The sequence below is a fragment of the Grampus griseus genome (genome assembly GCF_964374135.1).
Source record: "Grampus griseus genome assembly, chromosome: 17".
NCBI lineage: Eukaryota > Metazoa > Chordata > Mammalia > Artiodactyla > Delphinidae > Grampus > Grampus griseus.
The window spans coordinates 30,915,047-30,931,412 of NC_139011.1; the positions used below are offsets into that span (position 1 = coordinate 30,915,047).

Consider the following 16,366-nt stretch of genomic DNA (forward strand, 5'->3'; position numbering starts at 1 on the left):
CCATTCACTGCTCCTAAATTTAGTCAATATCTCAATAACTTACAGAATTCAGACTTTTGTTATATTTCCAACCTATGGGCATGCGTGATAGAATATTTTGTTGACTTTTGATAAAATTCTATTAGTCAAATATAAGAAAATATTTCTTTGACAATTATCAGCACATTTTCAATGTTAGTGAGGTTAAACATCTGGTGAAAGGGTTAGCATACATGATGGGTCCTTTTCTAAAATAAAAAAGGAGATGAGTTGACAAGACACTTTCTCAGAAATCCCATATTTTCTCCAGAGCCTTGATGTCTGCAATTCCAGGAGCTGCAACAAGATAGGGCCTTGCCAGGTACTCTGAATGGCACAGTACCTTGTGACCCAGCAATGTTTGAAAATTTTTCATCTCACGAGAAGTATCAATATTTACAATAGTAAAAACAAAAATTAGAAAACATATGAAGGTCCAATCTGGATGGCTGAAATAAATAACAGTACTGCCATACAGTGTCACCAGACTTTACACGTGATGATGTCACTTTATACCCTTCAAATAGAGAGATGGCTGTAGAAACTGTTCAGTGAAAACAGAAGATGGCAAAATATCATGCATGGTTTGAGTCCATTTTTGCAAAAAGATGTGAGTATATGTAGAAAAGAATATATCTCACATTTATAACAGTGGCTTTCTATGAATGACAGGATTTCGTTCATTTTTTATTTCTGCTTTATAATTGTAGAGCGTTTAACTCTTTGTAACTAGCATATTTCTTAATTGTTAGAAACAAATGCAAGAGGTGCATTTGTATTTCTGAAAAATAAAGCATTTCTTCCCAAGCAGAAAAAACAAATATCCATTTTGATTTTCAAAACACCCTGGACATCCTCTTAGAGCGCTTATCACATTAAATCAGTTATTTGATTACAGTCATCTCCCTCGCTATCTGCAGGGGACTGATTCCAGGACCTGCCAAGGATATCAAAATCCACCAAGCTCGAGTCCAGTACAGTTTCCACATATGCAGATACTGAGGGCCAACTGTATTTATTGAAAAAAATTCCCATATAAGCGAACCTGTGCAGTTAAAACCCACGTTGTTCAAGGGTCAACCTCACTTAGTCTTCCTAGCCAAACTATAAGCTCCTAAAAGAGCAGTTATTACTTTCCACCAACACCGCTCTGTGTTTAGCATATGGCACATTACAGATGCTCAACTGATTTTGACTGCCTGTTTGGCTTCTTGCTTTCATCCACTATCCTCTTCCTCCCCTACCTGGCTCTAGTTGAATTACCTTCACCTCTGTCAGGTGCCATAATGTCTTTAAGACACCATAGGGCAAAAGCTGAAGTGTGTGCAGATATCACAATGAAAAATAATTTGGGGTCAAAGAGATGTCATTTGGCAAAGTAAGTTGAGCCACTACTAGAATCTCTCTCTAAATACTGACCTACATATGTACAGTAACACTAAAATAATGGAAGCTGAGGGTGCAAGATGGTCTGGGGAGGCAGGAAGTACTGGATTTAGCAGTGGAGGGTCTCTATGAGACGCGCACTTGAAGAGCCACTTCAGTTGAACTACAGCAAAGAGCTGGCATCTCTCTGTTGTGCTTCTTTGGTATTACGCTGAAAACCTGACAATTTCTACCCTGTAACATAACAAGTGGAACTAAGATTTACATTTAGTAGTATATTTAGTAGTTAGCTCACTTTATGGAATTTTGGAACTAAGTTTCTGCTAGCAACAACCTCCTTACCGCCCCTCAGAAATCAGGGGGCTCATTCCACATCCTGCCTTGCTAATGCCTGCTAGGGTTCCTGGTCCGCACACTCCCTTCCTTCCAGGACAGATGCCAGGATATCCCTATTGGAGGAAATTAAGGGAAGCATTCTGGTTGGAAATGGGAACTAGGGCGCTTGCTTTGAAGCCACACGCGCAGAGCAGGGATATTGTTTTCACACCGAGAGTTTTTGGTTTTACAGGGGTAGTTTAGTGGTTAGGAGCACTAAATGGCTGGCGGCCTTCATTTCCTAACTCTCTACTCAGTGGCTGTATCATATTGGGCAAATTACTTAACTTTCTGCGCCTAACTTTTCCATTTGTGGAAATGCAAATAACAATATTACATTCCTAAGAAGGCTGTTGTGAGGAGTATATGGACAAAGTATCTAAAAAAAAGTGCCTAGTACATGGTAAATGCCATGTAAATGTTCACTCTTGATAATATTTACTTAGATTGCATGTTGTAAAAAGTGTATATTTTAAAACATTACATATATGTACATATAAAATGTTTATATATATTATATATGTACATATACATCTTATAAAAACATTTTTAAAAGGAGGGATTGAGGATGATTATCAGAAAAGGAAAGCACTGAAATTTCTTCCAAGCGCTTCTCGGCATCATCGCTTTTCCCTCTTTGTGCTATAGACATAGGATCCTTTCTCAACTCTTTGTACCTCCTCATGTCCCCTGCTAATTATCTCTGCTACCAGCAACCATTCTTTCCCTCAGATCATAGCCTCGAACCTCTCACCTGTCTGTGGACGTCTGCAATGGATTCTGTACATCCCTCTGTCTCTATCTTAACCAACGTCAACTCAATCATTGTCTCCCTCTGGTAATTATTTACTAAAGACAAAGATTCATGAAACACCCGTTTTGTGTCCCTGTGTGACTCGTAATCAATTCCCACCAACCTCCTTACCTGATTAACACTTCATAATTTCCCAGAAATTTGGAACTTTCCTAGATTGTATTTCTTTCTGAGATTCTGCATGAAAGGGCCAAGTTATTTTATATTTTTTCAGGGGTCATACACATAACTTCTAGAGCAAGAAGTTTTTTTGGTTTTAATATGTAAAAAGACAATTTTCTTATACTGGTATTTCAAAGCTGGGAGGATTGCTTGGATAGTTGTAAATATGAATGTAAGTATCTTAACCTATATTTTCTAAATTCCTAGGTTATGTGTAGGGATCACAATTAGGCATCCCTTCTCCCATTAAGCCTCAGAGTTAAATTTTAAAATCAACACACGGTTATGGTCAGGTATGTACAAAATCATGGTAGGCAGAGCAAACTATTCACAGATTGAAGTAAGTTTTGACTATAAAGGCGGTGCTAACATTAATGAGAAAGCCAAGCTGAGGAGAGTCTGGCAGACATGGAACAGAAGAATCAGAGTGACAAACACTGACAGTGCTCCTCTAACTCCTAGCCATGAAGAAGCTGCCCTGAGAAACAGATGGTGGTATGTGGCAGATACATCCCTTATTGACAGGTAATCCTGCCAGGCGCAGCCTATCCTGTTTCCTTTGAACTCTGGAAGCGTATAACTCTCCTTGCCATGACAACGTGACATCAGCCAAACTTCTGATTTAGATTCTCAGATAGTTTTCTGTAACAGTTAGAGGATGCACTGGTCAGGCCAAAGCAAGCATCCCGCAAACTTAAAAATTACCTACATATTTTATTTAAATTAGTAGTCTGGCAACCCAGTTTATTTTCCAATGTCAGTATTTTCACATCTTAGTTTCTGGATTTCAAAACAGAGAGCCAGACCCTAGACTATAATAATTTCACTAAATTAATGTAGATCTGTGAGAAATTCTCACAGAGAATTGATGAGTTACCATGCATCTGTATTCAAATATTTATAAGATAATGTTTCCCAAATTGTAGATGCGAAATGTTAGGAAATAAAGAAGAATTACAAAGGTTAATGTGAAAAAAGAAGATTAATGATTTCTAAACTGGGTGTAAGTGAAATAAATCAATGATTTGTTTTGCATATCTTAGATTTCCTTTCTATACTTCGTTCTTGCCGGTATGTGGGGAGCCCAAATTCTAAGAGGGAGAATGGAAGTGCCAAATGGCACACAGTTGTATGAAGGGATGACACTGGTCAAACAAACTAAGAGCTCCCTATATGGAAATCTAACATGGAGCATCAGTTGTGGCCAGAATTAAGGATACCATCGAATGAAAATATCCAAGAATTATCTCTGTAAAATCTGAACCTTTAACATGGAAAGAATTCTAACAAATTTAAGATATATGAAATCTATAAGATACTCTCATAATTTTTACTTTTTAACTTTTAATTCTCTTCTCGAATAAAAACATTAATTTCCCATTGAATTACCTGCTTTGCATTTTTTTTCACTCATTCACACAGCACAAGTTTATAGAACATCCACTAAATTCTAAGAGCCAGGCTGGACAATTGGACTGGAACCACAAGATACAATCTTTCTCTTTGTGTGGCGTTCACTCACATCAAGGTATCTGTTCATTGAGGTACAAACCAAGGACAGGCTCCTGTGTCAGCCTTGTCCTGACTCTGTGAACCAGGCCACACCACAGCCCACCTTGAGCTATGGCAATCACATGTGTGTTTTAATCTCCCTCTCCCTCTCTTGCTTCTTACTCATCTTCTCTTCCCCCAACCCTCTCCCTCCCCCTCCCCCTCCTCTTTCTTCTCCTCTTCTGTCCCCTCCCCTTCCTCCTTCTCTTTTTTTTTCTTCTTTGGTATGCAGTCTTCCTTGTGAGGATTCACCTCCAACACACATGTCTGCCAGGCGTATAATTCTTTTAGGGGTTTGAATGGGTTCACAAGTTTTACAGAAATAGTTTAGTTTTTAAATTTTAACGATAATTTTATTTTCATAATAATATAAAAGGAAACATTTTGCAGTAATAATTCATAACTTAAATGTTTTTTTCATTTATTTTTACAGAATATATTTCAGCTTCTTCAATTATTTTTTTTTTCCAAACTGAGATCCTTAGCACCCAGTAGGGACCCAAGGATATAGTCTAAGGCATCCATAAAAATGGGTCCCTCAGAAATACTACTCTAAATCTAAACAGATGATTCCACCCTCTGCCCTAAAGAAATTGTTTACTTAACTAAAACTAAATGCATGGAATTACACTGCAGAAACTAGTCTTTAATCTATCTATGGTTCCAGTACAAATTGAAGACAAGGATAAGATGGGCTCTTAAGGAAACAGAAAAGATTACCAAGTTTTTCTGACATTCACATATTGAATACCGTGAATTTGTATAATATCACTTGTTCAGCTTTTTATATACAGAAAAAAATCCAAGGTTCAATAAAATGGCTTAAAATTCATCCCTGCTAGTACTGCTCTTCATTGCCAAGGAAAAGTTGTTGATTATTTGCCAGAAAAATATCTTCATGCTTTTTTAAAACCACGAACAGCTTTTAAACATGAAGTGTAAGTCAGAGATTATTCAGAATGCCAGCTGTTTAGAGGTATCAATCTATAAAGGAAATTTCTCTTCCATATTTGAGTTCTACTCAGTTTAATTTGGGTAGGTCTGTTGAAATAGGAAGTCTGAAGAAAAGTATTGATGAGAAAATGTCTATCCTACCCTTAGAGCCACGCTTACAGCTTGTTAGTCCTGAATCTGGGCATATCATAGAGGATATGAATGTTGAAAGGATATTATATTCCTATCCCTCTCTCTCCCAGAGTGTGCTGAAAAGAAAGGCAGTGGATATCACGCGGATTCAGTGGGAGGCTTGAACCCTTTCCAGAGTCCCCAGACACCACTGAAAGTGCCAGACTTTTGATTCTAGGTTGCCTTCCTCACCCTAACATAGGACAACAATTTCTTGAAAACAGATTTTTAAGTTCTCTCCCTGTTTTAGTTCTGACCATACAACTTATAAAATATTGCTTCATGATATACGTGTATTTGCATTTAAAGTTAGGAAGTCATTCACTTACCATGATAAATTAGATACAGACATTGTAGCAATTTCTGGAGGACTCTTGTGGCACAGTCTTCTCTTGGTTTCAGAGTAGGGAATGAGTAGATCAAGCGGACAAGGCCACCAGGAATTTTAGCTTGGCTACCGCAACGATGCACAAACCACTTAGCTACTCACAGTCTGAGAAGACCTGGAAAGAAAAGGAAGAAAATGATATCTTTAGTACCTGATCTATATAACTTTTCACAGATTTATTTCATCCAGGTCAATAGTTTTGTCATGGTATAAGTCACACAAAAGAAAATATGAATTTTTTTCTTAAAATATAAGACATGTCATAAACCAAAGAAAATTAAATCAAGTTTGTGATGAGCTGAATGCTTTTTCTTGAAAATAAATTGAAAGGTTAATAAAATGTTAATTCCCTGAAGTAGAGAATACAAGGAGGGAAGAGAATATAATTTTTAGAGGCACTGAACTTTTTCCCCATAGGGTCAATCAATTATGCTTTCTAAATCAGTTTTATATACTTGTGATAAAAAGATCAGATCAACATCTTGATTAGTCAGTAGCAGATACTGGAAAAAAAAAAAGCTCCTTGGCACAAACTGTTGTCCTATCCAAAGCTTTAATAAAAAATCATTCATTACTACATCCGAGCAAATGAAAATTTATAATGAGTAACACATGGGAGATAAGCAGTGTGTTTTTACATAACAAACAGTTCCACACACTTTTTTGCAGCATATACTGTGTACAGTGTTCTATGATCTTGAACCAAAAATTTTCTGAGGGTGCAATCAATTCCATGATACTATTTTAGGCACTTTCATTAGTTCAGGTCATTAATCCAGTAGTGTTAACAAACATTCATTGAACATATACTATGTGCATTTAGTCTATCCTAGGTACAGCTCAGGGATAAAGATAAATGGCACATGAATAAGACATTGTTCCTGCCCTCAAAAAAAGTTTTATGTAAAAAAGATACTTGTAATGAAATAGGATAAGAAAGGTTTACACAGAGTACATGGGAGCACAGAAGAGGGGCTTCCAACCCATTCAAGAGATTTGGGAAGGATTTCTAAAGAAAACATGCCCCACACTACTACCACTAGGTTTGGCTGCAAGTTTCAAAAACAAATCTTGAGTCTTAACAAGTCCAAGGTGCATATAGCAACTCCGCGGACACCAGAGATGTAGGCTCCTTTTCTGTTGTCTCATCAATCTCAACAAGTGGTTCCCCATCATGCTCCAAGTAGCTGCTGAGTCCAGGAAGTGTGTCTGCATCCAGCCAGCAGAAAATAGGAAGAGGGAAAGAAGGATGCACCGTAAAATTGACGCATGAAATTTCTACTTTCATTTCATTCACTGGAGTGTAGCCACATGACCACTCCTATTCTAAGGGAGACTGGAAAATGCAGCCATTATCCTAGGCAGCCATCTGTCCAACCAAAAACCAAGGTGCCTATTAGAAAGGAAGAGGGGGGAAGTGGGTCTTGGGAGAAAACTAGCACTGTCTGCCATCATGATTGAGACTCTGTGACCTTTACCCCCAATATTTTATGATGCTGCACCTACTGCAAAGTGACAAACATGGGACAGAGGGGAAGTGGAATTGATCCATTGTTCACTGGTAATTTTACATATTTGATATGTAATTTTAAATATCAAACTTCTTCAGTTTTCTTAAGTCATTCCTAGAATCAACAAAATGTTTTTTGTTCCCCACTATTTACAAGGCCCTAACTAAGTACTAAGGACACAAAGATGAATAAAACATAGCCTTTGCTCACAAAGAATTCACTGTCTAACACAGATGCCATCACGTAAAAAATAAAACAAAATAAAATGCATGCTGAAAATCGTTGTGTACGTTCAAAGGCATACAAGAAGCTATAGGGGAATAGAGAAAGTACCATAATTCTAATGGATTCTAATTTTAATAGACCCTGCCTGCTTGTGGCGTAAGCAGCTAGAAAGTCCGTATCTTAAAGCATCTTACAGTCCAAGAAGCTTTCAAGTCCATCCTGCCCTTGGGTAATTGTTAACACATATGGGCTTACATCTATTAAGGCTATGGGAACTCCAAATTCTGCTCCCCAAACTGGTAACTGCAAACTCTCACAATCTGTATTACCTGATTCTTATCAAGCGTTTGGTTACCACCCCTCCCCTCCCCCCCCAAAAGTATGTAATACTGTCTGACACAATTCATCCTTCTAGATATTCTTAATTCTATCTTTAGAGAAATGTATGTCTGGATGTTATTATTTTAATACCTAACTAAATTACTTTTACTGAATTATACTTTGGTGTTTGGCCAAGAGTTTGCACTGAGGGACATCACTGAAGAAAATAATAAGTAAACAAGCAAAATCCAGGCCTGTGATATCAGCTATTAGGTATCAGCTAATAGCTATCAGCTATTAGGTGAAACATTAGCCAACACAAAAATATTGCCCTCACAAGTACTCAGTGGAAAAATGTGCGAGATCTCAACATCGGGAAAACCATTGTCCTAAACGTCTGGTTTGCTTCAATCTGGTTTGCTTGAACCCTATTCAACGACAGGGGTGCATTATTGCAACTTATGCTTATTTCCTTGCTTTAACTTATGGGAAGCTTTGAAACAAATTTATGATATTTCCTTAAGAACTACATAAGGCCTTGAGGTCTGCTTTTTTAGTGCTAATCCATTTTTGCATTTTTTGCCAACTTTAATCTTTAACCTCTTTTTGATAAACATACACACGTATACACACTATATTTATGTAAATACATATAAAACCATCCCCAACTCTGTTTTAGAGTGAGAAAGGGCATAACAAAGACCACAGTTCCAGATATGTTTGCTTCTGCAAAATTAGGAAATAACAAGCAAAGAAATTTGATCCAGGATCTTTGATCAAGCCATATGAAACTGTTGTTTTTGTAGGTCAAAAATGGTCAAATATTGTCAGTGTACATGGTACTACTTAATGTAAGTGAAGAGTCGACCAAGACAGCCTCTTATCATTCCCTTCAGCCTGACTAAACTTTAGACAGGCTTTTTCTTGACTGTGGGCCGCTGACATCCCCTTTCTTAGAGCATTCACCTTAGAAAAACTGCCATCGTAAATTCACTCTCTGCCCTTCTTCCAGCCTCTGGCCAGTTTTACAACCCAGGAATGTTCTTCTCCAGGACCTGAGAGCCATCCCTTTGAAATGTAAATGTAAAGGGAGATAGCACTCTATTGCCCACTCTCTGTGGGAGGACAGGAGCCTAACTTCCATATGTACCAATCAGCAAAGACAGATGCCTAATCACATTGACCAACCTTCCCCTAATATCTTCCAGTATTTTTCTACTAGCTCATCCCAGCACTTAAAAACCTTCCTGACTTCTGTTTCAGCAGAGTTGAGTTCAGTCTTTCTTCCCTATTGCAATAGTCTTGAATTAACTCTGTCTGGTTCATTTTTCTTTGAGAGAATTTTTTTTTGTTCTTGTTTTTTTCATCTATCTATCTATCTATCTATTTATTTATGGCTGCATTGGGTCTTTGTTGCTGCGTGTGGGCTTCCCCTAGTTGCAGTGAGCTGGGGCTACTCTTCTTTGCAGTGTGCAGCCTTCTCGTTTTGGTGGCTTCTCTTGTTGCAGAGCACAGGCTCTAGGCGCGCAGGCTTCAGTAGTTGTGGTACACAGGCTCAGTAGTTGTGGCTTGAGGGCTCTACAGCACAGGCTCAGCAGTTGTGGTGCATAGGCTTAGTTGCTCTGCGGCATGTGGGGTCTTCCCGGACCAGGGCTCGAACCCGTGTCCCCTGCATTGGCAGGTGGATTCTTAACCACTGCACCACCAGGGAAGTCTGTCTTTGAGAGAGTCTTGTGTTTTTTTTTTTGTTTTTTTTTTTGTTTTTTTTTGCTATACGCGGGCCTCTCACTGTTGTGGCCTCTCCCGCTGCGGAGCACAGGCTCCGGACGCGCAGGCTCAGCGGCCATGGCTCACGGGCCCAGCCGCTCCGTGGCATGTGGGATCTTCCTGGACTGGGGCACGAACCCGTGTCCCCTGCATCGGCAGGCGGACTCTCAACCACTGCGCCACCAGGGAAGCCCGAGAGTCTTGTTTTTAGTCCTTAAAGTTCAGAAAAATTTCCTAAGGTGCTGGCAATATTGTTAAAAAGCATAATCTTTTCTTAATGTACTTTACCTGCAATCACTATCAACTTGGATTTTAATAAGCTTATATTAAATGTGGATTTGTAAAAAAAAAAAAAAATCTTAAAGAGTTGAATTTTTCTGACTTTAAACCTAGATGTTTATAAAAATAAAATATTTGAACACAAAAAAAATTCATAGTGACCATTCAAAATTACAATAATCACTCTGACATTCACTTTGGTATTCTGGCACCTTTTATTTTTATTTGCATCTTATAACTATTTTACTTATTTCTTCAAGGATATGCACCTTGAGGTACTCAGTAAAGTTTACTGAGTTGAAAAATGCACACAAAAAAAGCCTGCTATGTTTGTATTTTTTTTAAATTTTATTTATTTATTTATTTATGGCTGCATTGGGTCTTCCTTCCTGTGCAGGCTTTCTCTAGTTGCGTTGAGCAGGCGCTACTCTTTGTTGCAGTGTGTGGGCTTCTCATTGTGGTGGCTTCTCTTCTTGCAGAGCACGGGCCCTAGGTGCTCAGGCTTCAGTAGTTGCAGCACGGGCTCTAGAGTGCAGGCTCAGTAGTTGTGGCGCACAGGCTTAGTTGCTCTGCGGCATGTGGGATTCTCCCAGACCAGGAATCAAACCCGTGTCCCCTGCACTGGCAGGCAGATTCTTAACCACTGCGCCACAGGAAAGTCTCTGTTTGCATTTTTATGATGCAGAGTTTTTCAAAGGCCTTGTTACTGGGCTTGTTATTCTCTTAAGTGACATTTAAACAATTCATTGCTTATCAGTGCAAACGTTCCAGAGGAAATATCTTTATGATCTTCAGGCAAGTTTAAATTTTCTGTTTATTGTGATAATTCACAATCTTTATACTAATCCCAGTATCAATCTCCACACTGAAGTATGAATTTATAGCTTTCAGCCAAAATTCTAGCATTACTAAGAGCCACATTCTGCCCCTTTGTCAAAAGGGAAAAAGAGTATGTCTTCATGGCTATAGAAATGTTTCAAAATATATGGAATGATTTGACTTTCCCTGAATGCCCAGCCAGGATTGTAAGTTATAAGCAAATGCACAACTGTACTCTTTAGGTTACTCTTTTAGCAAAATGTTAGGGGAAATGGCATGTGAATTCAATACAAGACCCTTCCCTTGGCGGATTCATTAAAAATGTGAATAGGGCTTCCCTGGTGGCACAGTGGTTGAGAGTCCGCCTGCTGATGCAGGGGACACAGGTTCATGCCCCGGTCCGGGAAGATCCTACATGCCGCGGAGGGGTTGGGCCCGTGAGCCATGGCCACTGAGCCTGCGCGTCCGGAGCCTGTGCTCCGCAACGGGAGAGGCCACAGCAGTGAGAGGCCCGCGTACCGCAAAAAAAAAAAAAAAAAAGTGAATAATACTTGAACAAAACAGTGGATTATTGGGATTATACTTTAACAAAATAATTCTTTTAATCATTTTATTCATGAATAAGATTCTAGGCTTCAAATCCATCTGAAAGGAATACTATATTCTCATACGTTCATTTAGTTGAAATTACTTTGTCATTTAGTTATATAGCATTAAAGAATTTTTGTAAAGTGATTTGACTTAAGCAAAAGAAGTGTTTTCATAACCTAGTCCATAAATACAGGTACTTTTGCATCTTTAAGATGTTAAAATTCCATGAATATCCGTTTAAGCAATCTACCATACAATAAAAGTATGTTCTTATATATCCCATACTTAAGACAGTAAACCTATAAAAAATACTTGGAATAGGAAAGGAAAACGATTAAGCGTTTTTGACCATAAACACTATTGCGTGTACATAAGTGAATCACATTGCTTTGCCTACAGAAAAGAGAGCTTGGAGCTCAAAGGTGATACTAAACATTATAGGATAATTTCAAACTGGGTGAGACCATTGGATTTTGTTTAAATGATGTATTGTGCAGGTAATGAGGTACACATATACTCTAATTCCACTAAAGGCATTATAAGAAATAATAGGCATAAAGTGAAGAATAAAATGCATTAAGGATAGAAAGAACATTTTTATGCCAAAGATTCAAAATAAATGTTAGCAAAGAGAATGATCAAGAAGATATCAGAATATTTTGAGTTTTACAGAGTGGTTTCCTCTTTATTACCACATCAAATCAAATGGCTTTTCCTTGCTTTCTGGTCCCCCTATAAACTAACACTGATATTTCCAAACCTAGATTCCCTACCTCTGGTTGAGCTTCTTTGCTTACTGTGCTCATTCCTAAGCCCTGACTGTACTACAAAGCTCCGATTCTTCTCCGTGGCCTGATGTTTTCTTTCCCCTCTAGTTGCATGTATCCAAATTCTTCAAGAATCAATACAAGGCCCACATACCCTGTGAATTCTTGTCTCAGTTTCAGGTATCTCTGATCTCCCCTCTTCCCCTCTTTCTGAACTAACCTACATCCAATTTAGCAATTAAAATATATTGAGCATTAAAATGTATACATAACTTTTCATGTATATGTTATTTTTACTTGCTTAAATAGACCATAATTTTGCAAAGGTCAGGAATTGCCTTTTATGTATAAAAGTATCAAGTATTCTCCAGGTGTTAATAAACTAGTGGACAAAATGCAATGCCTTAGCAGCAATATGATTTGAATGACTGAAAAATAACAGTTCGAACATTAACTTTTTTTCTTATTTTATTCTCTTATTTGTATTACTAATTTCAGGACCTCCAGGACTTCAGGAGAATATAAGTTAATCTTTATCCTTAAAGAGATATCCTATGGATTTCTCCTTATATCAAACTCTTTCTCTCTACCTATCTACTATAGGTAGCCTACATACACACTTTTTTCCTGTACCTTGCTTTTTCACATATGTACATAATTATATGTACACACTTTTTCTGCACCTTGCTTTTTCACATATGTACATAATTATATGTCTATATACAATATTTCCTTATCAATTCACATATAGAGATGCCTCATTGCCTTTAAGGATTATAAAGCATTTCATTGAATGGATTTACTCTAACTTATTAGCCTGTCTCATACTGAAGGAGATTCAGTTTGCATCTGATATTCTGCAATTACAAACAATGCTGCAGTGTATATCTATTATCTATATCTATCAATCTATCTATCTATCTATCTATCCAGCTATCTATATTACAACGCAGATACATATTTGTGGATAAATACCTGGAAGTAAGGTTTCTGGGTCAAACCGACGCATATTTTTACTTCTGAAAGATACAGGTATATTGCCTTTCATAGAAGTTGTACCAATTTGCACTCCTACAGGCAGTGTATAAGTTTAATCTTTCTGACACTACTGCTCCTTAGTGTACCAATAAACCTGGTAGATTTTACAAATACACTTCTTGAAGTGTATTCATTGTTCAAAACAGAAATACTGTTCCACACAACCAATTAATCCCTAAGCCTGGTTGATTCTACTTTTGAAATATCTTTGGAACATGTCCATTCTTCTCCATTCATACCACCTCTGTCCACTGTCTTCTGATGCCTGAATAATAACAATGACTTCATAACTAGGTCCCCTTTCTAGTTTAGCCTTCATGCAAAACATTCTCCCGCAGCACACTATGGGCTGAGTGGTCTTCATGGAAGGCACTCATTTTCTACATAAGAGCAGTAGAGAATACAGAAGCAGAGATGATGATGCCAGACAAATCTGGGTATGATTTCCATCTGTGCTCCTTGTAACTTATGATCTCAGGAAAATTAAGTACATTCTCTTGGTTTTCCTTATTTTTAAAATAGGAGCATTAATAGTCTTTTTCTCATAAGATTATGGTGAGAATTAAAATAATAATACATAAAAGGACTTAATATTGTCTGGCACATAGTAAGAGGTGAAAAAATGATAATGGTAATGATGATGATAATGATGAGGAAGAAGAAGAAGAAAGAGGAGACACTGATTACCTTCCAAGTTGTTTTTATACCCGACTGATACCTAGCCCAAAAATACAGTCTTTGCAGAGGGTTGAGAAATCCCACACGTTGTAACTTCAGATTAGCATGGATGGTAACCTTGGAGACAAGCTAATGCAAAGCTTTATGTGTTCTTTCGCTGCAGCGCAGCTGTCATTTTACTTGTATTAAAGCCATTTCATGGGAGGTATTAGTATTCAACTGAGCATGTCAGTAATTGGTCTAAAAGCATTCATCAGAGAGACTTGGCTATATTTATGATTATCATAAGTACCCACTTCCAAAATAACCCCTATGTTCAAATTATAGGAAGCACTTATCATAGGCAGAGAAATAAAGGGTTATGTGTCTTAGAGTAATTTTTAAATAAATTTAACACACGAAACAAAGATCCCCTTAAAACTGTTTGAGATTATTTTCTTCAGAATAAATGACCGTACCAAACATTGTTAGAATTTTCTGAGGAAAATTCATTTTACTCTTATTCGAACTATAAGGATGGTTTTTCCACCTGTGCTTTCACGCTTTGATCTCATCTTCTCTCGAATCATTATGTAGTTATAAGCTTCTCTGTTGCCTACATCTTCCAACTCCATCTCTTCCTAGTTCTATTCTGTGTCCCTGATTCTTTAACTCTTTCCTTGTTGTGAGTTCAAACTATTCCTTTTTCTTATTTCTTCCCTTTACTGACAAACTCCACAAAATATTACCTACATTCACTGTCTTCTCTTTTTCATCACCCTCTTTTGCTTTCTGGTTTCTGCTCCAATATTCTCATCACCAGTCAACTAGCCAATACTCAATTCCAATAGGCTTCTGTCAGGTGCCACTCTCACTGTTCACTTGTCCTGAACTCTCTTTCTTTGACTTCCAGGATGCTGAAACATCCAGGCTCTCCTAATCCTCTCTGTTCTCTACTAATCTACCATGATTCCTCCGTTTCCTTTTATGTCAAAATTCTTCAAAGTTTTGTCCAATGTGACCTTCCCAGTAGATAATTCACAAAGTTCTGCCTATGGATCTGATCTTTATTCCTGACTTCCAGAATCATTTTTCTGCTTATTAATTAAACAGTTGCCAGATCTTGTGTTGTTGTTGTCGTTATTGTTGTTTTACTACTTAATAATATCAAGTCATTGTTTACTTTTTATTCCTCCTACCACCACCCAAGTTCAAGCTCTTATTATCTTTTGTCTTAACCATCTTTTTTTTCAGATATTTTAAAGCATCTAAAAACATATCAGCAAATAAATAATAAAGCATATTTAAAATCTTAAGGTGCACCAGTATTCTAATTGAAAAACAGAGTTAAAAAAAGTGTTCTTTGGACAGTTTAGTGTTTGATGAGGAACATGTCATTTTCTGGAAAACACTTGAAGACTCTCCCCTGAGCGCTAGTCTTCTCTGATACATAGTTTTCAAATCACTGGTCGGAAATGGTTGCGTTGGCTGTGAACTTGTCTCTCACCCTCAATCCATATTAGAAATTAACTTTATTAAGGCAAAGCACTTATGTACACAAATGCCTTGTTTAGGAAACCTCGAATGATTCCCTACCACCTTGAGATCTTCTCCCATATTGTCTATCCTCTATTTTCTGGCTTGTCTTCACTCATGTTGGATTACCATTGTTCAGTGAATTTGTTTTCACCCTCTGCTGTAGGCCTATCACAGAACTCTGTACACATTGGAACTAGTCAAAAATACTAAATTGAATTTTCAGTTCAAAACTCAAAATTTTCAGGTGTACATTATTGTACTCAAGGGTAGCACTAAATAAGTCTTTTAAAAAGTATGCTACATCGAAACTGCCTAAAGTTTTTAGAATTTACAATACATTTTGATGAGTCACTAAAGGTTCAATCTAATGTGGATTGCCTAGTAGAAAGGACTGCCAAAACTCAGTTTAATTAAAAACAGAAATAAACAAAGCAGCAGAATTTTTTTCTAAATAAATCTTTCAAGTGAAAAAATATCTTAGGCACACTTAACGAATCTTCCTGTAGTCTCAGAAAATAAGCATTTTAGTATTCAGAATTAACTTAGGAGAACTGGGGAAAACCAGCCCGGGAGCACAATGCAGTCTAGGAATGTAATATATAGTTGTTGATTTTCCCCTGAAGACTTGCCAGGCATGGCTTCAAGGCTCTTTATGGTTCAGCTCAGGTCACCTTGTTGATCCTCCTCTCAAGCTCCCCCAACCCTGCCCACCCCCTAAGGCCTGGCAACACCGGGCTTCGTTCGTTCCTGAGTAAACTGAACACTTTCATGCCTATAGGTTTCAGAACTAACAGACTGGTCATTACGTTCCCACTTCTGGGAATGTCTCTCCTCCTGGTCCTGAAGATGTATTTGCCCTGCAAAGTGCAGCTCAAATATCAATAGCCCTGTTATTTAAAACCTAGTAGAATGATGACCCCTTCATATTTGTACCTTCTCATGATATACATATTTCTACTGCAATAGTTATCACATTTCACTAGTGTTATGGTTTACCTGTCTGTTAAAGGTGAGCATTGCATGTTAATAATAT

At 37.6% G+C, this 16,366-nt stretch overlaps 1 protein-coding gene across 2 annotated transcripts in view; it reads right to left on the reverse strand.

Moving 5' to 3' along the window:
* The window catches only part of OXR1 (oxidation resistance 1), a 455,696-nt gene that overhangs the window by 367,853 nt on the left and 71,477 nt on the right, over window positions 1–16,366 (reverse strand). For both annotated transcript variants that reach the window (XM_082674597.1, XM_082674595.1), the window contains exon 2: window positions 5,761–5,934. In XM_082674597.1, coding sequence (XP_082530723.1) covers window positions 5,761–5,783 — 23 coding nt within the window. In that variant the 5' untranslated portion in view covers window positions 5,784–5,934. The remainder of the gene's footprint in view (window positions 1–5,760; window positions 5,935–16,366) is intronic.